Here is a 25,319-nt window from a genome sequence, read left to right on the forward strand (position 1 = left end):
TAGCAAGGCCATAGCAGGTCTGTCTTAATGAGGAGAAAAAAATGTATCATTTTTTTTTATGTTTTTGGGGCTACATCTTTGAAACTTCACAAATTTCCAGAGTTTGATAGCCTACACACATGATATAAATATGGGTGACCTTTGTCAAATGTCAAGGTCACGGTGGGGTTGTCTTCGGGTCAAAAAGGGAATAATTTGGAATTTTCTCAAAATGCTTTGTAGCGAAAGCGTTTAAACTTCCCATACTTCTATGTTTTGATGATATCCAAATATGATGCGAGTTTGGTTCTCCCTTGTCAAATATCAAGGTCATAGCAGGCCGTCTAAGGTGAACAAAAAGTAAAAAGTATCATTGTTTTTTATGTTTTTGGGGCTACATCTTTGAAACTTCCACATTTCCAGGGTTTGATGTCCTCCATAGATGATACAAATATGGAAGACCTGCGTCACATTTCAAGGTCACAGTGGGGTCATGAAATATATTCCCAGGACAAGAAAACGCCCTGACATGACGCAAGACTAGTTGACTCTGGTCAAATGTTAAAGGCACAGTAAGCCTCCCGTAAACCATCACAGATACTGTCGGGCTTTTACACACAGTACAAACACCCTTTCATTTAAACACTCACCGCTTGAGAACATCCTAGGTGCCCTCCGTAAAGAGCGAGCAATTTTCAAAGAATTTATTTTTGCGTGGTTTGAGCCATCGTGAACCGTGTGATCCAGTTTCCCTTTTTCACAATGTGGTCGTCAGTTAGTAATTTGAATGCGACTCGATGTGAGCTTATCTGACTATGCACGAAACAAACGGCTGTAGTTCACAAGAACTCTAGCGATGGCTTTTGACTGTTCAGAGGAACTGGTGATAGGAATAAACCGTCGTCTGCTACAAGAACCACGACCTTGGGTGACCCTGCTTCCGGGCTTTTCTCTTTTAAAACTTTCAAAACTTCGAATTGTACTGATCTTGTCTTGATGAAAAAAGAATTCTTTTATGATTTAAAGGCATACTAACGCACTCCCGTGTTTACAAAGTGTAGTTTGCCCACAATCGATGTCAAACGCACCATAAGACCATATAATGACGATACGTCACCATGCGCGGACCATAATACATGCATTACAGCTTGTTCTAGCCTCTGAAAAAGTGAGGATGTCAACAAAGCCGCGGTGTTCTCTCCCTTGCATCAACGTTACATGTGTTGCCAAATCTATAAATAGGACGATCCAGATCAAAATCAAAATTCAAATATCTCAACATTTAAGGGGTCCTAGACCACAATATTTTGCAGGGAACTTAATTTAGTCTGTCTCCAGCTGTTGGTAAAGCAATTAGCGTGTATAGTCATCGAGTACATATGGCTTTAAGAATGTTTGTGTAACAAGCTGTCAATTTATTATTTTGATTTTAAAAGTTAGGTCTAGCGCCAAAACGCACCACGGTCCGATTGTCTGACAGACAATCCGCAAAATTAATTCTGTAAAAATTGCTCGCTCTTTACGTAGGGCACCTGGGATGTTCCCGTTTAGTGAGCGTTCACATGGAAGGGTGTTTGTACTGTGTGTAAAAGCCTGACAGTATCTGTGATGGTTTACGGGAGGCTTACTGTGCCTTTAAGGTTTGTAATGTTGGAGTCTTTTTTTTTATTTCTTTTTTTTTATATTTGTTGCCAAGCACATCATTGCGGGGCTTTTAATGAATAACATGCATCCGTCCACTCACAATATATTTTCTTTCATCCTTCAACATTTACCACTCAAAAAGTCTATAGTATTAAAATCCATGAAACAAATGAAAGGCATCTACGGATGGATAGATACACAATTGACCACACTTATTTGGAATACATTCTGACAATTCATTATAAAGACATCTTTCTGTACTGAGAGAGAGAGAGAGAGAGAGAGAGAGAGAGAGAGAGAGAGGAGAGAGAGAGAGAGATAGAGGGAAAGAGAGAGAGTGAAAGGGGGGGGGGGGGTCAGGGGGGTAATGATGGTGGAGGTAACATTTACAATTGTTTTTATTAAAAAAAAAATTACTAAATATTTGTCTTGGAACTTTTTAATCAAAAATAAATATTTCTGATCTGCAGTTGCCTTTCGAAGATAACAAAAAGAGGCATTGAAGCCTTGGTTTTCTTATAAATACTTATGCACATTTTAGCAACCAAAATTATACAGTTTAATTCTTTCAACAGAGTTGCATGCATTTTTCGATTTTTAACTCCAAACATGATTTCATGCACAGTTAACTTTATCTGTTTATCCAACTGTACCCAAATATAAAATTCAATTTGTTTCCAAAACTCAAGCACCACTGGGCCAAAGAAAAAAAGTGTTCTATATAGTCAATGCTATTACTACAGTGTGAACAAATATTGTCTTCCACAACTTTCATTTTACATAACATAATATTTGTGGGGTAAATATTGTGAAGTAATTTCCATTGTAATACTCGTAGCCTTGTCTCTTTAACCGATTCAAAACTCATCAGCCAATCTTTCTTGTCAATTTCATAATTAAATTTCCTCCTCCAAAATCCAATTGCACACGGTTCAACAACTTTTATGCTTACTAATTCTTTTCTAAACTGTTGTGCGTTGTGTACTTTCTTACCACGATAAGAGGGGATATCCATCAAATCAATTTCTTCCTTTCCGTGCATCATCTTATTAATAACATTTACAACAACAGCACGAACCATGTTATATTTACCCGTTTGACTTGGAATAAAGGCCGTGAAAGGTGAATGCTCGCCTAATAGGCTACTGAGCTTTACTGGCCGATGTGAATGCGTTATATATTGTGTGTAAAAAATGTCTGTTTGTCTGTCTGTCTGTAGAACATTCCATTTCAAACGGCAGAAATTAATATGTAAGCGCCTAGGGCTATATCTAGATTAGGCGCATAAAAATGATCACAATAATAATAATAATAATAATTCAAAATTCTCTGTGGGGATTTTCATAAAACATCACAAATGAACTGATCGGTCCCGTGTTCCCTCCAAGCCTTGCTCAACACGTTCTGTCTATCCAGGTAGGCAGCATACTCCTGGTCGGTTTTTTTTCATCCTTTTCTTGTATTCCGAGCATCGCTGGGCACCGGACTGTGTTTTTTGGGCCGCGGTCTTAACACTAGCGCGCCGTGCGCGAAGTTCAGAAAACGGCCTAGATGATTGGGAATTCTGGCCCATTATTATTTCTTCCTGGTCATCTCAAGAGAGTGATGAAGAACAAGCATTTGTCGATAATTAAAGCACGTAATCAATCTTCTAAAACAGTGGTTTTAATTACATAAATTTTGTTTGGATGGACAAATGACGTCGTGTGTCTAGTGTGACCTGTGACGACAAATTGTTCTGTCACACAATAATGACAATTCCTTTTTATTTCTTCTTTTCAAAAACTGTGATTATGAAGCAGTCATTTGATTTGCTTCTGACTGCTAGCAAAAAAAAAAGAAAGAAATTAAAAATTTTGTGGAAAAAAAAGGAAATTGGATAAAAGAAAAAGTGTCTAGTGTGACATTGTGACGACAAAGCTTAAATTAGCCAGAAATGGTACCAAACTTCAAAATATAGTGGTTATTTTCATTGTTTTTCCTTTTCACCGACAGTTTTTGTTCAAAACTGGTTCTTTTGTGTATCTAGTTGAACAACAACATTTTTTGGAAGCTTTTTTAAAGTTTGAGTTTTTGTGACGCAAAGAGTCACGCTAGACACGCAATTTTCAAACTTTAATAATTTCTTTAAAAAGCGGACAAATGGGAAGAAAAACACACTGAACTATGTATTGGGGTTCATGCAATCATTTGGTTTAAATCCAACTGCCCAGAAAAAAGCTTATTAGCATTTTTTCTAAAACTATCGAGAGTACTCAAACACCTTGTCAAAATACGTCCCTAAAAAGCACTAATTTGCGTAATGAATGAGGAGCAGAATTTTAACTGTTTATAGTTAGTCTTTGGTTTTTCTCTGCGATCATCTTTATTCATTAATCTCTCAGAAAAACCAAAAGTTCCATCTGAGTGTACATTCAGTAAATAGTTACAGAACTTATAAAATACCTAGCGTACCCACAGCACCTTTTGACATTGGCTATATAGCAATTGTTTTTTTTAAAGAACTCATCACGTCGATTCCGTGCGAATGAGCTTTTGCCAAACAACCCTTTTTAACACTGTCTAAGTGATCTTTGCTCATTTGTTAGAGTTTTGGTGAATAAATTTAATTAAATGGTGTTGTTGAGAAATGAATTTCCTCCAAAAATGTCTTTACCTTGTTAAAAAATATGCATTTTTACGATTTTTGAAGCATGTTGAAGAGACACGAGTGCCTGTAATCCCGACTCGCTTGACCCCAACCCTGTATAACACAATTTATGAACAAGTAGAAAATAAAGACGATTAAATACTATGTATTTTTCATAGAGCCAGTTTGTTTGTTTGCTTAACGCCCAGCCGACCTCGAAGGGCCATATCAGGGCGGTGCTGCTTTGACCTATAACGTGCGCCACACACAAGACAGAAGTCGCAGCACAGGCTTCATGTCTCACCCAGTCACATTATTCTGACACCGGACCAACCAGTCCTAGCACTAACCCCATAATGCCAGACGCCAGGCGGAGCAGCCACTAGATTGCCAATTTTAAAGTCTTAGGTATGACCCGGCCGGTTCGAACCCACGACCTCCCGATCACGGGGCGGACGCCTTACCACTAGGCCAACCGTGCCGGTCATAGAGCCAATAAAATATCCTCTACGAATCTGTTTTTCTTTTTGATTTACCTAATCTGGTTCACAATTTGAAAATGACGAAAAATCACTCGCAACAGTGGGCGCGAATGAGTTGCGTTTCTTTGGCCGGGGACTGTACATACTATACCTTGCTTTTTACATTTAGTCAAGTTTTGACTAAATGTTTTAACGTAGAGGGGGAAATCGAGACGAGGGTGTACGTGGTGTATGTGTGTGTGTGTGTGTGTAGAGCGATTTAGAGAAAACTACTAGACCGATCTTCATGACATTTTACATGGGAGTTCCTGGGTATGATATCCCCAGACGGTTTTTTTCATTTTTTTGATAAATGTCTTTGATGACGTCATATCCGGCTTTTCGTGAAAGTTGAGGCGGCACTGTCACGCTCTCATTTTTAAACCAAATTGGTTGAAATTTTGGTCAAGTAATCTTCGACGACGCCCGGACTTTGGTATTGCATTTCAGCTTGGAGGCTTACAAATTAATTAATGAGTTTGCTCATTAAAGTTGTCATTAAAATCGATTTTTCGCAAACAGATTTAAAATTGATTGCATCGTATTCTTCATCACATTCTGAATCTAAGAATATATACATATGTCATGTTTACTCTTAAAATGTGATCACAATTAACGAAAATAGATTAATTAGTCTTACGATTAAAATTTAAGAAATCGATCCAAAAATGATTTCATCTTATTCTTTATCGTTTCCTGATTCCAAAAACATATAGATATGATAGGTTGTATTCAAAACAAGCTCAGAAAGTTAACACGAATACAGAAAAGCGCGCTTTCCTGCTTAGCACAATACGCTACCGCGCTATTCTGGCGTGTGCCTATCACTGTGTTTTGCACGTGGGAGGTGAGCGATTTCCTTCTCGCGGGGATTGACGAAGCTGTACTGTCTTGGTGAAAAAATACAGTGCGTTCAGTTTCATTCCGTGAGTTCGACAGCTTGACTAAATGTAGTAATTTCGCCTTACGCGACTTGTTACCCTTAGTTTTGAGAACTTGTTTACCTATGGTTATCGTGTTTGTTTCTTTCTTTGTTCGTGCTCATAAACCGGTTTGCTATGTTTTTGTTGTTATTGCTGTTTTGTTCATTCTTCTTTTTACCCCTTTCATGAATGATGCAGAAATTGTTGTTGTTTTACCTTGTCTATAAGGCTTTTATTAGCTAATGACAATAAAGTGCCAAAGCGTCTCCCTCTCTCTCTCTTACCTGTTCTATTTAAAACCCTTAAAAAGCACATAAAAAAACACCTACTGTCATATATAGAACAAATGAATCTGTTTCATCCTTTTCAGTCTGGATTCCTCTCTAAGCATTCCTGCCACACCGCCTTAAGCTCTTTATGCGAGACTTGGCTGTTAGCAATACACAGAACAGACATCATTAAATGCACAGTGCGCCTCCCGTAAACCATCACAGATACTGTCAGGCTTTTACACACAGTACAAACACCCTTCCATTTGAACGCTCACCAAACGGGAAAATCCTAGGTGCCCTACGTAAAGAGCGAGCAATTTTTAAAGAATTAATTTTGCAGATTGTCTCAGAGAAAAATCGGACCGTGGTGCGTTTTGGCGCTAGACCTAACTTTTAAAATCTAAACAATAAATTGACAGCTTGTTACACAAACATTGTTAAATCATAAAAGAATTCTTGTTACACAAATATTCTTAAATCATGGAAAGAATTCTTTTTTCATCAAGACAAGATCAGTACAATTCGAAGTTTTGAAAGTTTGAAAAAAGAAACGCCCGGAAGCAGGGTCATGCATGGTCGTGGTTCTCGTAGCAGACGACGGTTTATGCCTATCGCCAGTTCCTCTGAACAGTCAAAAGCCATCGCGAGAGTTCTTGTGAACCACAGCCGTTTGTTTTGTGCGTATCATAGTCAAGAGGTACATAATAATGTGCTATTGCAGATAAGCTCACAGCGAGTCGCATTCAAATTACTAACTGACGACTACATTGTGAAAAAGGGAAACTGGATCACACGGGTTCACGATGGCTCAGGGGTAAGATAAACCACGCAAAAATAAATTCGTTGAAAATTGCTCGCTCTTTCCGGAGGGCACCTAGGATGTTCTCAAGGTGTGAGTGTTTAAATTAAAGGGTGTTTGTACTGTGTGTAAAAGCCTGACAGTATCTGTGATGGTTTACGGGAGGCTTACTGTGTCTTTAAGAAGCTTGCTGGAAATGACCTATAACTAGCCCTCGAGATTTAAAAAAATGTAACAAATAGTCTTCTTTTCGTAGAAGTTGATAACTTCACTTATTTTTACTCTGTTTTTGATATAAAGCTTGTTTAGTTTCCTGGTGTGCTTCAAATAATGCTCTCATCAACCCGAAACAGATAAATCTAAAGCATATTTTAATTAGTCTGACTTGCACACTAAGTTGTATCATGTTATTTTGAAATATAGGGGGCTTTTTACAGTGATTCGTGAAGGCCGCTTCACTGGTCCATATTAGGCGCCCAGGCTCCTAATATGGACCATTTGTGATTTTTTTCTGTATCTAATTTTTGCTGAATGTCTATCAAAGCTATTTCACTCTAATTAGGCCTAACGGTTAACATAAGACAGAAGGACTACCAAACACAAAATGAAACTTCTTCGCAAGAAAACAAGCTAGTTACCAGCATGAAACAAAATATGGTCCATATTAGCAGCCCTTCCCCTAAATAGACGCAGCGATGAGTCCAAAAACATAAAAACACACGTCTTAACGCATTAAACGTGTACTAAAGAAATTATACAATGTTATTTTGCAACTAACGTTGGGAATCCCTCGCGACTTTCTTTGGTTAGTGGGGCACTGAGGGGGTCTCGGCAAGCCTCGACCCCCGTAAGTGCCCCACTAAATAAAGAAAGTCTCTCGGAATTCCTCACGTAAGTTATGAATAGAACACTGTGTAATCTCTATTTATACTTGTGTTTGTGTCAACAGTGCACAATCAGCGTGACAGATAATGGATACCCCACACCACAGGTGTCCACAACAACAGCAACTATTACAGTGGCACGTGAGAATGCGTCAACGTTCGTCACAGGACCCACCAGCACTAAAGTAAGTATGAATGATCTTTTTGGTACTTCCATCATCACAGACGTGCCTCCAAGACTCCTTCTGTCACCGTATGTCACATGCTTTTGTCAAACGACCCATGCTCGTACAAACACGCCTTTTGAATGCACTTTTCTCCGTCCTTGAATACATTTTTGTTTAATCCAAATAAATCTATAAAGTGGTTTTTTTGGGGGATAAGACATTTAATGTATACAAATGCAGGGGTCGTCTTCACGCGGCGGGATTGTTTAAACTAAGCTACCTCACCCTTTTTCCTCTCTTCTCGTGTCTTAGTTCTGCCTTCCGGCACTTTCACCTGTATTTCATTTCCACAAAACTCTCCCTAGAACACCTGCAGATTTCTAGATAAATTCTTATGTCTAATGACTCAGTCGATCCTTCACCTATATTTCTCTTTTCTAAACACTCTTTTATCACACTCTACTATTTCTCTGTGGTCTTCTTTAGAACCGGCGTGTTTGCCGTGCGCTGCGACCTGTATTGATCTGGGCTTATGACCTGATGATTGAGGTATCGACTTAGCTGCGGCTCTGTAAACTAGGTAGACCAACACATCATTTTGGCCCATTTCTTGGTCTAAGACAAGAGGTTGAAGGAGGCTTACCCGCTTCAATCAATTGGCTGGTCAAGTCCGGATACGTGTTCAGACCATATCGCTTTGGACCTCTGGCTCAAGGAGCAAACGGAGGTTGGAGAGGCGGAGGGTAGTCACGGGATATACAACCGCTTGAGGAGACAATGGAAGTAGATACCACATAATCCGATTTAAAAATGGCAAACATCATACAAAGGAACTTTAGAGGAGCTCAAGCCAACAATAAAGAGCTGTGTTTATTATTACACAAATGTCGTCCTGCTGGTGCAGCATTACAGGAAACTTTGTTAAAACCAAACAAAGATTTTAATGTATCTGGTTTTTACATTTAGTCAAGTTTTGACTAAATGTTTTAACGTAGAGGAGGGAATCGAGACGAGGGTCGTGGTGTATGCGTGTGTGTGTGTGTGTGTGTGTGTGTGTGTGTGTGTGTGTGTGTGTGTGTGTGTGTGTGTGTGTGTAGAGCGATTCAGACAAAACTACTAGACCGATCTTCATGAAACTTGACATGAGAGATCCTGAGTATGGTATCTCCAGATTGTTTTTGATTTTTTTTGGATAAATGTCTTCGATGACGTCATATCCGGCTTTTCGTGAAAGTTGAGGCGGCACTGTCACGCTCTCATTATTCAACCAAATTGGTTGAAATTTTGGTCAAGTATTCTTCGACGAAGCCAGGACTTTGGTATTGCATTTTAGCTTGGAGGCTTAACAGTTAATTAATGAGTTTGCTCATAAAAGTTGTCATTAAAATCGATTTTTCGCAAACAGATTTAAAATTGATTCGTTTTATCTTTATTTGGTGTTTAACATCGTTTTCAACCACGAAGGTTATATCGCGGGTTTTTTAAAAAATTTGATTGCATCGTATTGTTCAACACATTCTGAATCTAAAAATATATACATATGTCATGTTTACTCTTAAAATGTGATCACAATTAACGAAAATCTTTCTTTATTTGGTGTTTAACGTCGTTTTCAACCACGAAGGTTATATCGCGACGGGGAAAGGGGGGAGATGGGATAGAGCCACTTGTCAATTGTTTCTTGTTCACAAAAGCACTAATAAAAAATTTGCTCATGGGGCTTGCAACGTAGTACAATATATGACCTTACTGGGAGAATGCAAGTTTTCAGTACGAAGGACTTAACATTTCTTACATACTGCTTGACTAAAATCTTTACAAACATTGACTATATTCTATACAAGAAACACTTAACAAGGGTAAAAGGAGAACCAGAATCCGTTAGTCGCCTCTTACGACATGCTGGGGAGCATCGGGTAAATTCTTTCTCGTCCCAACCAATATGGGACTCCCCCTAACCCGCGGTTTTTTTTAAAATTGATTGCATCGTATTCTTCATCACATTCTAAATCTAAAAATATATATATATGTTATGTTTACTCTTAAAGGTGGTCGTCTACATTTTTGCTTTTTTTCAATAATCTTATGGTTAGATTTTGCTAAAAAGTTATGTCAGATGATGAATGAACCATGGGGAAAAAAGTTATAGAAAAAAATATATGTAAAAAAAGATTTTATTTTTGGGTAGCGTGACTCACGCTTCCAATATTTTGTTTTCTGTTTGCTGAGAACATGTGCTTTGCCTAAAAATACTGACCAATCAAATTCATGTCACTATGCTTATAGCCACGCCCAAACAAGTGCAGCAACAGTTTGACACTGGAGCGCTGTCCACGCTTTTTTTTAAACGCACGAAATGCACGGGATTTGAGAGGAGTTTTGCGCTTGGCATTTTCCAAATAAGGATATCCTACTATGAGTACTACGCTGGAATACTACAATGAATTTTCAAACGGCTACACTGGCTTCGTCTTTCCTGATCGAAAGGGGGTGTATTGTTGATATTTGTAGATAATAGACTCTGTATTTTAATGGTCAAATGGCGATTTCGGTATAAAAATGTAGACAAGGACCTTTAAAATGTGATCACAATTAACGAAAATCTTTCTTTATTTGGTGTTTAACGTCGTTTTCAACCACGAAGGTTATATCACGACGGGGAAAGGGGGGAGATGGGATAGAGCCACTTGTCAATTGTTTCTTGTTCACAAAAGCACTAATAAAAAATTTGCTCATGGGGCTTGCAACGTAGTACAATATATTACCTTACTGGGAGAATGCAAGTTTCCAGTACAAAGGACTTAACATTTCTTACATACTGCTTGACTAAAATCTTTACAAACATTGACTATATTCTACACAAGAAACACTTAACAAGGGTAAAAGGAGAAACAGTACCCGCTATTACGAGCTAGTCGTGTGACAGAGAGTTTTCTTGCACACGAGACTGTAGATGTTTCACGACGGCTTTAGCCGGAGTGAAACAGTAGCAGTCGAGTGTGCAAGAAAACTCTCTGTCACACGACTAGCTCGTAATGGCGATTATGTCTCACAGCTTCAACAGAGGAGAGAACAAACACATTTTGCGTACTCACGCTTGATAAACCTAAACACAGGAGCAGCCATTGTGGAGAGATCTACTTTTTGACGAAAGTGACCGAACAACTATAAATGACGTCTCGGTATATGTGAATGACGTCACAGTCATCGTCACAGCCTGTATCTTTTGAAGCATTGCAATCTTCATGACGTCTTTCTGTGTCTGCATCCGCAAAATGTTTGTTCTTTCCGGGATCTTTGTCATCTATGTTCATAACTCTGTCCTTCTAGATTCAGACTAACAGGCCTCCTGAGCGAGCCACTTTCCAAGGGCAGCTAAATTCGCGTATGGAAACAGTACTGTCGTCTGGGATGCTGTTTTCAGTATTCTCAGCGTTGAAGAATTTGTAAAGAGAAGAAACGATAACAGCAGGAGAAATAAAAGTCGTGTGTGCATTTTGGGGTTTTTGGAGGGACGATTTCGAGTTTGAATCCATTCTTGCACATGCTCCAAAGCGTGTAACATACAATCTTGCACACGTTTGCTTTAGTAGTGGCAAAGAAGGAAAGCGTGTGACATAATCCGTTTTATCCTACATACGTGAGAGAGACACTCGTGAGATAATAATCGTTCAAATCACACGTGTGTATATCATGTAAATGAGGTCATGTCAAGCAAGTCTGGCAGGGACCTGTTTTTCCACTGCTTATGATGCCAAAGTCACCGAGACAAACGTCATTATAGAAAAAAAAATTGCGCTCGCTAATTACCCTCGATGAATTTTTAGAACTAACACGTCACGCCACACTTTCAGAGTGACGTTTCTTTACTTTGACGTAATAGATTGCACGAGGCTTTAGAAGAGATCGAGGTTCCAAAACAAGCGTCTTTCAGTCAAATACACGTAAGTACAGTATGTAGGATAAACAGAATACTACATGGCTTGCTGTCTCGTACCAGATTTACACTCGTTGCTTTTTCAAAAAGTGAACAGCTCGCTTTCGCTCGCAGTTCAATATTTAAAAAAAAACCAACTCGTGTAAATCTGGTACGACACAGCAAGCCATGTAATATTCTCTCTAGTCGCCTCTTACGACATGCTGGGGAGCATCGGGTAAATTCTTCCCCCTAACCCGCGGGGGGATTAACGAAAATAGATTAATTAGTCTTACGATTAAAATTTAAGAAATCGATCCAAAAATGACTTCATCTTATTCTTTATCATTTCCTGATTCTAAAAACATATATATATGATAGGTTGCATTCAAAACAAGCTCAGAAAGTTAACAAGAATACAGAAAAGCGCGCTTTCCTGCTAAGGCCAAAAAAATAATAGGTCTCTTTACGGTAACATAGGCCAAAAAATAGGGTCGGTAGGTCGGGATTTTTTTTAAAAATTTTTATATTTAGTCAAGTTTTGACTAAATATTTTAACATCGAGGGGGAATCGAAACGAGGGTCGTGGTGTATGTGCGTGTGTGTGTGTGTGTCTGTGTGTGTGTGTAGAGCGATTCAGACTAAACTACTGGACCGATCTTTATGAAATTTGACATGAGAGTTCCTGGGTATGAAATCCCCGAACGTTTTTTTCATTTTTTTGATAAATGTCTTTGATGACGTCATATCCGGCTTTTCGTGAAAGTTGAGGCGGCACTGTCACGCCCTCATTTTTCAACCAAATTGGTTGAAATTTTGGTCAAGTAATCTTCGACGAAGCCCGGACTTCGGTATTGCACTTCAGCTTGGTGGCTTAAAAATTAATTAATGACTTTGGTCATTAAAAATCTGAAAATTGTAAAAAAAAATAAAAATTTATAAAACGATCCAAATTTACGTTTATCTTATTCTCCATCATTTGCTGATTCTAAAAACATATAAATATGTTATATTCGGATTAAAAACAAGCTCTGAAAATTAAATATATAAACATTATTATCAAAATTAAATTGTCCAAATCAATTTAAAAACACTTTCATCTTATTCCTTGTCGGTTCCTGATTCCAAAAACATATAGATATGATATGTTTGGATTAAAAACACGCTCAGAAAGTTAAAACAAGGAGAGGTACAGAAAAGCGTGCTATCCTTCTTAGCGCAACTACTACCCCGCTCTTCTTGTCAATTTCACTGCCTGTGCCATGAGCGGTGGACTGACGATGCTACGAGTATACGGTCTTGCTGAAAAATGGCATTGCGTTCAGTTTCATTCTGTAAGTTCGACAGCTACTTGACAAAATATTGTATTTTCGCCTTACGCGACTTGGTTTTTTCTCCAAAAAACCATATTTTTACGTTATTTTGCCAAAAAAAAAGATTTTTTTTTTCCCAAATGCCAAAAAAAGTCTAGGGTCGCGCGAAAAAACTAGGGTCGGTCGGGTTACCGTAAACAGACCTATTTTTTTTTTGGCCTTAGCACAATACGCTACCGCGCTATTCTGGCGTGTTAATTTCACTGCGTTTTGCACGTGGGAGGTGAGCGATTTCCTTCTCGCGGGGATTGACGAAGCTGTACTGGCTTGGTGAAAAAATACAGTGCGTTAAGTTTCATTCCGTGAGCTCGACAGCTTGACTAAATGTGGTAATTTCGCCTATCCCGACTTGTTAATCATTTCCGAAGCCACTCAGACAACAATAACATCATATCGTCTTTTGTTTCTATCTCTACTCTTCTCCATGTTTTCACTAGCTTTTTTGTACGCTTTCTCAAGCTGTGACTTTAACTGTTTGACATATTGACTGGTAGGCACCTTTTGCGTTTTTCCAATGTCGATCCCAAATGCTACGTCTATCGGCAGCCTGGGATGTCGGCCAAAGAAAAGAAAATAAGGACTGAAGCCAGTAGCTTGACTGATGCAACAGTTGTACGCATGTACCACTGCTGGCAAACTCTTGCGCCAGTCACTCTTCTGTTCATTTTCTAACCCTCTGAGCATTCCAATCAAACTCCGGTTTGTTCTCTCAACTGGATTGCCGCTGGGCCTGTATGGAGTGGTACGACATTTGGTTATACCCGCTACGTTACATAGCTCTTTAATCAATTTAGACTCGAAGTCTCGCCCCTGATCCGACAAAATTCTAGTTGGAAAACCGTAAATCATGAAGAAGTTCTTCCACAGAGTGCTTGCGACAGTCTTAGCAGTCTGATCTTTTGTCAAAAAAGCAAAAGCAAACTTGGTGAAATGATCCAACACCATCAGTATGTCTTGCTTCACACCTTTGACCTCAATAGTAAGGTAATCGATGGAGAGCAATTCTAGAGGGTACGTAGTGATTATGGAATTCATCGGTGCCTTTTGGCATTTTGCCCCCTTTTTTATACATCTCATACACTTCTTTATCTTCTCTTCAAGATGATTTGCCATGTAGGGCCAAAAAAACCGTTGACGCAAATGAAGAATTGCATCATCAAAATGGGTGTGGAAAAGATCATCATGCACACCCTTCAAAGCTATTTGTCTGTAGCTTTCTGGAACCACTAATTGAAACTGTTCTGAACCCCCATAATTAGTTTGCCTTTTCAAAACCACAATGCCTCCATTCCCTCGAAAACCCTTTTAACTCGGAATTTACAAGCTGATCCGCAGACAACTTTTTTCCTTTTTCTAGACACAGAATTACTCATCTAAGGTTTTTATCAGCCAATTGAAGCTCACGCCAATTTCCTTCAGAAACAACCTCATTCAATAAGTCATCTTTAGGCTCTAAGACATCATCGGGTATCAGAGACGGCTCTTTTAGTATTTGTTCAACAGCGGGCAAACAATCATCCTCAACCAAGAGCTTATTTATCCCGGGGAAATGGCAGTTTGCCGACTGAGAGAGAACAATGGCCTTGACAGAATCATTGGTTACAGAGGTAAACCCATCAAATTGTCTTGCCTTCTCCACCAAAAAAGAAACCTTCTCCATTGTACGTTTAAATTCCTCATCATCAGCTAGTTTTTCATGCGGACGCCTCGACAAAGCATCAGCATCAGTATGTGTCGACCCTCTCTTGTATCTCAATTCAAAATCAAAAAGAGAAAGAGATGCCAACCACCCATGACAAGTTGCGTCAAGTTTAGCATTTTTTAACACATAGCAAAGACGGTTGTTATCTGTCACCACCACAGATTTTGAGCCCAAAAGAAAGTCTCTAAACTTATCAGACATTGCCCATTTCAAAGCTAGGAACTCTCTTTTGTGCGCCGGGTAATGTTGTTCCGACTTATTTAACCCTCTACTGGCATACGCAATCACCCGCATCTCTCCCTTTGAGTCACATTGGTAAAGTACTGCCCCCAATGCAAAACCACTTGCATCCACATGTAAGTAAAATGTTTTCTCTTTGTCTGCAGTTCCCAACATCAAATCACTGGTTAGAGCACATTTTAAATCATCAAAAGCTTTATCATGACATTCATTCCAAAGATGTGTTATGTCTGATGAGAGAGACAGTGTAGCCCCGTTCTGGCGGGAACGAGAACGACATTTAGCCGTGACATAACCTACAGTGAGCTCATTTAACGGTTTGGCCATGGTATGATATTGGTCTATGAACTTTCGATACACGTTACAGAAACCGACAAAGGACTTGACTTCTTTTATTGTCGTGGGCTTTGGCCAAGTAGTAAAAGCGGAGGTTTTATCTGGATCTGGGAGTATTGAGTTTTCCGAAATTATGTGACCTAAATGTTTCACCTCAGTCGCCCCAAAAGTACACTTTGAGGGGTCCAGTTTTAATTTGAACTTTCTCAATCTCTCTAAAACCTTGACTGTTCTTTCTTCGAGTTCCTGTAACGTGGTTCCATGGATTAATAAATCATCCAGAAAAATGATCAACTCAGTAAGGTTCATGTCACAAAAGCAGCCTTCCATGACACGTTGAAAAGCCGCAGGGGCGTTACAAAGGCCCTGACTTAACCTGTTCCATTCATAAACACCAAAAGGTGTAGCAAAAGCTGTGACTTTTTTGGATCTCTCAGAAATGGGGAGCTGAAAATATGCTTTGCAAAGATCACAAGAACTGTACCATTTTGAACCACTTAGTGTCAAAAATAAGTCATCGATCTTTGGGACACAATAGCTGTCCTTAACGGTACGCGCGTTAATCAGCCGATAGTCGCACGTAACCCTCAAATCTCCATTTTTCTTTCGGCAGAGAACAACGCCAGAAGCAAAAGGGGAATTGGAAGGACGTATGACCTTGGCCTCAAGAAGGCCCTGAATATGACGCCTAAAATCTTTAGGGTTCACGGGTCTTGCCCTTGTCAAAACTATGTTTCACAAAAACATCTGAATATCCTTGAAGCCTCCGATTGAATCGTTCGCACCACTCGGGGGGAGCTGTGTCACCGAACTTAAACTGAATATCACTACATTCACCCGTGTTTGCATCCTCACTTTTGCTTTGAGGCTCACTATCGTCTTGGTCACGAGAAATGACGTTTTGGAGATCACTGATGTCATACTGTGTGTCGAAGACAAAAATATCAGCCACCTTTTCAGCGCGTTTGATTGTGATATCACTTTCGGAGTCGTTTCTGACACACACAGACACACGAGGAAGACAGCTGGTTGGGATCTTGCTGGCAAACACACTCAACTCTTTCTTCAGCGTCTTACTCTCTGTTAGCATGACTGAGTCTCGGGTCCTTGGAATGGGTACCCTAGCCATACACACTACAGAAACAACTTCACCTGGAGAAAGGGTTACCCATGAGTGTGGCGGAACCAATACAGCCATCCTGGTCACCCAACATGTCCGAATAGGCAAAAGCAACCTCAGTCTTCATGGTGAGTACGTGGGCAAAGTTTACGCCAGCTTTAAGCTTACACTTGTTGTACAGTAGCTCTAAGGTGTTTGTACCTATTAGAATGGGCACACGTTTGTTGTACCTGGTGTCGGGGCACACTAAAAAAAAGGGTTTCCACAGAGTCACTAACACCGACAATCTCGGAAGGTAAACTCACGCTGGCCTTGATGTATCCGAGGTAGGGTACTTCTTGATCACCCGCACCCAAAATACGGAAATCGTCCGGTATCTGCTTCAGTTCGCCACACATGTGTAGTTTAAAAAAGGTTTCGCAACAAATTTATAGCTGAGAGCCCGTATCAATGAGGGCGATAGTCCCCATGCCGCCAATTGTTATCCTCTCCTCAGTGCACGGTCCAACGAGGGCTTGAAAATCCAGGGGTTCGTCGGAGGAGTGACCTCAGCCAGCACCACTGTGTGGTCTAGGCAAAGACTGTGACGAGAGCTGTTCTCTATCATGCACCTGAGGGAGGAGTCACACAGTTGAACTGACTGCACGATTAGTCCGGATGGGAGGAACTCGGCAGAACGAGGAAAAACACTTACATTCGAGCTAGGTACAGGGCCTCTAAGCTCCATCCGCTCTCCGGGCTTGAGGGTTAATGACAGAGGGATCCTCAGTTTAACAAAGTTTCGATCAGACCTAGCTTCCAAAATGCGAATGGCGTCGGAAAGGCGCTGGGCATTCTCATCAGCGGGGGCCCGTCATCGCCGACCTCTACTCGTTTAAAGGACCCTAGGACCCTGGTTGGGTCGATACTGGGTTGGCTGGTTAGGGGAAGAGCCGGTTTGAGGAAAGCTGCGGCAGGAACGGGCGGTGTGGCCTGTATCGTTACAACGATAGCATCGTAATGTCTGTCGTTGCTGCTGGCAGTTTCTCGACAAATGCCCCTCCTAGTTAGGGCGATAAGGGTCGAATATCAGGCTGATACTGCAAATTTGAGGCAAAGCATGATTTTTTGCATACACCTTGTGGACACATTAGCCTGCAAATTTAGCGTCAGAAACACCTTGTACGGGGCCCATGATAGCCACAATAGAGCGTTAAACAAGGTAACCCATTCCGCCCACGTACATTTTCTTCACCGGCGCCACTTATCATGAGTAAGAATTTCCCGGCAAAAACAAATGCAATACAAACCAAAACTACGATGAAATAACAAGAGGAAAATAAGAACCGATGAGATTGTGCTTGACATAAATCTTACCTTGAAGTAAATACTACTAAGAGGTCTGCGTGTTGTTCATACGCGGCTAATCACGTTTGCAGTCCCCACCACAGAAACACAGCGCTGTGCACTGCAGGTTTGCCTTTGAGCATTTGCAGCGGCCTCTACATCCTTGTTTGCAGCCACAGTGTATGAGTTCATAGCAAGTTTCTTGGGCTTGCGGCAGGGTGGTCCACAACGGTCGCCAGGTCTGACCTGCATCCTTCTGCCACCCCCACTGAGCTGGACTTGGTAGATCAGGCTCTTTCAGCAGACACTGACCCCAGATGAAGCCACCCTGGTAAACAGCCCTTCTTGTGTGCTGTTGAAGAGCAGCAGATGTGGGTGGTATGTTTTCCAGAGTTCTCTTCCCTTTGGTGAACATACTTTGTCTGGCCTTGTTGACAGTCTGTTCTGAACTTGTGCGTTCGTACATGATGATGACGAACCTTTCCAGTATTTTCATGAGTTTGTCACTTGGAACAGCAGGCATGTCCACCATCATGAGAAAGGCTTCTGTGGCCTCATGGTACAGTCTCCATGTGTTCCATGCAGTTTTCTTCCCTCTGCCAGCAAAGAAAGAAACCGTGTCACAACCCGTGAAGGCATGAAACGCTGGCAACGCTCTGGATTTTTCTGGTCCTAAATTGGCTGCTATTTCATGGGCTGCAATGTACTTAAAGTGCTTCCCTACCCCCAGGGCTACCCAGAGTTCTCTCAGTGGTAACACGTTGACTGCAGACACAGCAAGTACGAGAACGTCTGTATCTGTGGTTCTGATAAGAACAGTGTCAAACCCATCTCTCACGCAATCAGAAACATGCAGAAAGACTCTGGTGTCAGCCTCGTCGTGTGAGCATGGTTGCAGATGAGCAGTTTCTTTCAGCGAGTTTGAACAACACAGAACCTTGTTTCCAAACGTGCACACGAGGATCTGATTCTTCAGCTCTGCTTTGTCACAAAGTCTTTGTGCAATAAACTGAAATAATTCAGTTTTGTTGTCATCAACTCGAAGGAAACTTTGCCAATTTGCCGGCAGGGAAGTTTTAGGCAACACTCTTCGACGTAAGCCACACCCTCGCCTTTCTCTTGTTGCTGCTTTGATGCTGTTGCTGCTGTATACATCAAAAACAATGTCTATCCGTGATGTTCCTTCAGAGTTTCTCACAACATATGGCAGGAAAATGCTGTCAACATAGTCTTCAAAAGTCTTTGCACCTTTTGGTAACAGCATCTGGACAATTGCTGCTCCGTCAAGAACCTTGGCATCCACGTTTGGAGTACTGTCAGGTAGAGGAACAATGACGGCTTCACTCAACACCTCGTCAAGTTCATCTGGGGGGTCTTGAAGTAATGTGCCAATTGTGTCATCCAGAACTTCAGCAGGAATCTCGGATGAATCTTGTGCTTCGTTTTGACTCCCAGTGGTAGAACTTGCAGCATCTGTTTCACCCAGGCAGTGGGCAGGGTTGTCTTCTGTTGTCTTTGCAGGATGATCTGTCAAGCAGACGAGCAGATCAGTCTTTGTACCTGCTCTGATGTCACCAAGTGTTGACAGTGAGGGTGGCCATGGCTGGTTTTCATGCTTGAAGAACTCGTCCAGGTTCCCATCTCTTGTCTGACAGGCAATGTATAGCCTTGAAAATAAAGCACAGTCATTTTTGAGTGCTGCCAGACTTCCTTTCAATCTTGGTTTTGGCTTCGCTTTATGGTTTGAGAACAGTGGAAGGTTGATCTTGTTGATCGGTGCAGCAATTGACTTTGTCCGTTGAACAAAGCGTTCTTCAACAAAGGTATCGTACAGCGCTTTTCCCACTGTCGTGACCTTCAGCATGGCGTCAACATGTTCAGTACTCATGATGTCTCTTGTGTCCAGAGCAAACAGGTATTTGCTGTCTTCTTCAAAAGGGTTCCCTATTTCCTCAAATTTGCTGACTAGTGCATTCACCTGGGAGGCAAATGAGGTTTGGACACTTGGTTGCTGCTCATGGTGATCCTTGCAGGTATTGTCTTTCCTACAAACTTGATCTTCGAATTCTTTCACGATCCTTGATATCTCCGGTCCGGCGATCATCCAGCGTCTCAGTGCACTTGGATTGTTCGTAAGGCCTATCGCTCCACCATCTCCTTTGATCTGGGCATTGCACTGCTCATGGGCATGGTCCAGGGCTATTGAAGAGAACCTGCGTTTTGTTTTCCTGACCACGAATGCTCCAGCACAGAAATGGCGGAACACATCCGGGTGAGTCGTCTCAAGGGCTGTGAGGTCACGGATATGGACAGACAACCAGCGTGAGTAGTTGACATGGTCAAGCGCAAAGAACCAGGGGATGAGTGCTGTCAAACATTGCACATACATCTGAAAGTTTCCGATTCGGATTGACTGTACCAGCTGCAGAATGCAGAGTTCAAATTCCAACACCAGTGACCAGTATTTGAACTGTGGTTGTTCTTCAGCAGTGTTTGTCTGCCACTCCTCAAAGGTAATGACTTGATCTGACAGGTGTCTGAACTTCATGTACGCTCGCTGCTGAAGTATGTGCAGAACCACTGCGGTGATCTGATGGATGTGTCGAGTTCTCTTCAGATGAGCAACTTTGACACACGACTCTGCAATACCTGGTAGAAGAACACCAGCGTCTGCCATCCCACTGACCCACCCTGAACCCTTCAACCCATCGCCGATGGTTTTGAAGGCAACCATTTCAATATGGAGACCACCAAGCATGATGATATAGTTCTGCCCACCATACTCTGCCGGCCATTGCCACTGTATCTCTTTTGCGATTGCGAATAGTGGTTGGTCCATGGTTAAGATGGGGGTCTGTGATGGATTGAGGTGTTGAGTTGCGCATTTGATGAGATCCATGACATGGCGGATCAAAGCTACTGAATGTGCATTGTCAGACAGAAGGGGCATCAGTCCTATCCTTGACATAGGCCTGTCATCAGTTCTGAGCTGTGATGCATGGTATGCTGCCCACGAAATGTTTTCATTTTCTTTCGCTGAATTGCTCTCAAGAAAGGCATGAACATGCCGCAGCCACTCATATTCTGATTCCTTGCCGTCGATTTCTTTGCTGACGCAGGGTCTGCAAGGTCCTTGGACGTCTGGTACAAAGTTTTCTTTTGATGTGCAAGGTACAGGCATGACGTTGGTGTATGCAGCAGGAAGCAGAGGAATACTTCGAGGTTGGTTGCTTTTCTCACCAATGAGAGGGACTGCTTGTTCTTCACCCTCGCATTCACTCACTCTGTGTTGCATCAACGAAATACTGGTGCCGTGTAAAGAGTGTGTAGCTGTATTTGAAGAAGGGTTGTGGTCAATGTTATCCCCAGCTCCTATCGTGAAGACGTTTTTCAGCATCTTTGTTGGTACAACAACTGCTTCTTCTTCAAACTTAGCACATACCTTGCTAGCTACCTCTGTAGAAATACAAAGCACCCGGGCATACGAAATTCCGATTCCAAGAGTGTGCATTGTTTCCACCAGATCTTTGTTTCTAGTGTCAGCGTGTATTTTTAGGCTGATGTATATAGGCAACGGAGTCTCCCTTTCCCGATTTCGCCTGTGAACAGCTCCTGTCTTTGAAGATTTTTTACAGTTGAATGCAATCAATTGAGAAATTGTCAAGACAGCTTGTTGCTGAGGGTCACTGTCGGGTTGGTGCTGCTCAACAACAGATGGTCCTTTCAATATGAAGCTAACCAGCGTGTTTAAAGACGATGGGACTGATTCTTCTTGGCATCTGTCTTTGAAGCTGCCTTGAAAGACCTGTTGTGACTTGAGTATTTCTTTCCTCACTATCTGAGCAGCTTTGGAAAGCTGAAGAATATCAGAACCAGTGTTACATGCTGATTTAAGAGCATCTCCTATGTCCCTATCAAATGCAAGGACAGCCTCTTTACCCTGCGTGGTTGAAACAAGATCAGGTACAGCTGATAGGAGCTTTTCTCGAAGTCTTGTTGTATGCACATAGGAATCTTTCAAACCAAGATCTGCTAAACGTGAGATGTACAGCTGGCACATGTGTGACATTGTGAAAACGGGTGCTTTTTTGTTGCTTGTCTCGGAAGTCTTCAATGTATGCAACAAGTTCTGCAAAAGCATCTTTGATCCTCTGGTCCGCATCTGCCTCCACATTGTCCAGATGTAACTTTGGTTCTCGCCTAAAAAAGGCATTCATACATTTCTTGTGGTATTTTGCTTCAGTTGCTACCATATCACCAGGCGCAAGCTTCCTAAGGACAAGCTGGTCATTGATAATTTTAGCATGGTTACGGACTTTGGTATCCACTGGAATTGTTGACACGCTATGAAACCCTGCACTTCCGGATGGTTCATCGCAGAAAAAGCACACATTGTTGATACAGTCAGAAGAAACAGTCGACTTCCGAGTTTTAGCAGGACTCACCGATACTTCATCCTGTTTTCTTTTCCGTGTGAGAACAGTGCTACTTACTTTCGTTCTGCAAGACTTATGCCACGAAGCACTATGCGCTTTAAAAGCATTCTCCAGTCCATGTCCTTCGTCCAATAGTTCCAGTGATACAGGGATCGGTAACTCTCCAAGACTTTGAAATTGTGTAAGGTTTTCAGCCACATATTTGTAACCTACACCGTCCTTCTTAGCTGGGCAAATGAGTGGCTCTTTTGAACTAATTTGACACAACGCACATAACTTCCAGTCAATAACCACCTTTTTGTTAGCAGGTTCTCCATATTTACTGAAATGATCAAGGCGTTGATACTTTCGTGACATGTTTTGCTTAGTTCCTGTTTATTTGTAGAGTTTCACATGGCGTCTCTGCAATCCAAAAGTGACAACATAGACAATTAAAGCACCTGTTCCTATGTTGTGAAAAACAATGTGACAGTAGATAACTCTCTCTCTCTCTCTCTCTCTCTCTCTCTCTCTCTCTCTCTCTCTCTCTCTCTCTCTCTCTCTCTCTCTCTCTCTCTCTCTCTGGTACGCATGCGCGCACATCCACACATAAGCATTTGCAGACATATTCTGATAGTCATTTACGACTAAAACGGTTTTATTTGAGAAAATTCGCCGAATTTGTAAAAACAAAAAACAATAGAGAAATGTTACATTCGAGCTTGTTTTGACACAAATGGCTTCCCATACTTTTTTCCACAGACTGCGCAGATCTAGCAGTGCAGAAACACATAGAGTCCATTTTTCAGACATTGAACACGTACCATTAGTGGTATATTCCAGAATTAAGCTTACAAAGCAGATACATTATTCCATGCCTGAATCTTTATATCTGAATGGCCTTTTCTCTTTGAAAAAGTACACGTGCTATCCTGCTATCGTACACAAGTTGCGATCAAAGCAACGACGGCATGCATCGATCACATTTAATCCATCCGACCATATCAGGATAAAGAATACATTCATTTAATAAGGACTTGTACATTCTTTTAATGTCATACATGAATACATTTCTATAATAAAACCCAGTAATTAACTTACAGTCTTCAGACGAAGGCGTGCTCTTCAGCAATTCACAGGCTGGCGCGATGGTAAACATCCGGTGACATGTCCGGTGCGTTTCTTTTTTGCACCCCCGGTGCAGATGAACTGTTTTGAGATTTTCGACTTTTTTGATACTTAGTTTTATATTTTTGAATGTGAAGGAATCGGTTAAATGGTTAAAGAAATCACTCTATGTTATGCAAAAAAACCACAATGTCGCTCACGCAGTTTGTTATGCCACTTTCTTAGCTTTTGTCTTTGGCTTTGGCACAGCTGCTTTGAACGTCAATAAGAACCCCTCTTTGATGTATTGCGTGTAATTACTGCTTAGTAGCCAAGTTGGTCATAATTCATGATACTTCAACCATTACAGATTCTTGTTGGCAATAAACGTCGAGATTCGCAAAATGTGTCCGGTCAATTATTTCAGCACGGTCACAGCAATGTTCGACACCGGTGGAGCAGTAAGTTCCTTACTATGGCCAATCATGTTAGTCAAAACTGAGCAACCAACTACTTTGACTGGCCACAACGGCCACCACAGCGCTCCCAAATAATGTTTCTGACGCTAATATTGAACTTTACTGTGGAACCCGTCTTCTGAACCACAGGGTTTGCTTTGCCTCAAATTTGCAGCATTAAATTCCTTATCGCCTAAGCTATCCTGCCCACAGTTGTAGCAAGTGACTGATGGTCGAGGTGTTTGGGCCTTCAGCTTCTCTGCCACCATCCCAGCAAGCTTGTCGTAGTCTAGGACAGGAGCTGTTGCCTGGACCTGAGAGGCCTTGGCCTCTCTGCTTTCGCCTGTCTTCTTTACGTCAGGGGTGTCCATTTGACGTTCGCGGACATGTCGCAAAACATCCGCCAGGTTAGGTGTTGCGATTCCGGGTGATCCGTGCCTGTTTCGTAACTCCAGAGCGATCAGCGGATGGAATGCTGTGGTTGTGGTCAAGAACTGGTGATAGACCTTCTGACTCACCTCTTCGTCAGAATAGAGGGAGGTCCCATTCAGTCTGTTGAAGTGTTCCCACAGATGGGAGAAAAAGTCTCCCAATCCCTCTTCTCGTGTTGGAGTCATTCGAACAAAATCAGAGTACAGATGGTCCACAGATGCGACGTTGCCATGGATTGCGTCCAAAGTAGAGACCGCTACCGCGCACCCGACTTAAACAGTCCCGTTCGTCTGGACTCTCCTGCAGGTACGCCTCTACCTTTTCCTTCCACTCTAAGAAAGGCAGCTCTTGACCACCAGAGGGCTTCAGACCGCTGAAGACCCCAAGCTTGGGAGCGCGCACGTGTACCGTCACGGCTGTGGGGGAGGCTGTGTGGAACTCCCTGTGTGGTGACGACCAGGAAGCCGACCTTCAGAGGCGACGTCCCCTGCATCCTGTAGCCGGGCCTCCTTTTCCTTGACCAACAGGTCCTCGTAGTACGAGGTTAAGTTTGCAGCATTCGTCTGAGCTGACGCCTCTTGCTGCTTCAGTCGCTCTTCGAGCTGAGCTAGCCCCTCAGTCAGTGTCGCCACCTCGGCTGCTCTCGGCTCCTCTGACATTGTTGCAATTTACCCACCAAAATTTAAAATTTAAAAATAAAATAAACAAGAAATTCATCGCAGGTAGGAAAAACACCCCCGTTGGTCAAAGGGAAATAACCATTCTCATTGCACCCATTCTCACTGCCACCAACTGAGAAGGTTATTTCCCTTTGACCATGAATATGTTTCTATATAAGTTCTTGTAGAATCTTAATCCACCAATAACTCCCTAACCGTGTGTTTGACTGGTCCCAATTTTTGTAAGGACCGTCTCAGGAATGCATAGAACCTGTTCACCAAGTTTGGTGACGATCGGTCCGTTCATTCTTGAGATCTATATGCGAACACAAACACACAAACAAACACACAAACACACAAACAAACACATCGAGTGAAACCTATACACACCCCTATACCGGGGGTGTAAAAATGTAG

The 25,319-nt window shown here is 41.7% G+C and overlaps 1 protein-coding gene across 1 annotated transcript in view; it reads left to right on the forward strand.

The window, feature by feature from the left end:
* Positions 1-835: 835 nt before the first annotated feature.
* LOC138967808 (uncharacterized) overlaps positions 836-25,319 on the forward strand; it is a 51,056-nt gene continuing 26,572 nt past the window's right edge. The window contains exons 1-2 of the mRNA XM_070340466.1: positions 836-907; positions 7,717-7,836. Of these exons, the coding sequence (XP_070196567.1) occupies positions 836-907; positions 7,717-7,836 (192 nt within the window). The remainder of the gene's footprint in view (positions 908-7,716; positions 7,837-25,319) is intronic.

This window comes from Littorina saxatilis, linkage group LG5 (assembly GCF_037325665.1).
Source record: "Littorina saxatilis isolate snail1 linkage group LG5, US_GU_Lsax_2.0, whole genome shotgun sequence".
Classification (NCBI taxonomy): domain Eukaryota; kingdom Metazoa; phylum Mollusca; class Gastropoda; order Littorinimorpha; family Littorinidae; genus Littorina; species Littorina saxatilis.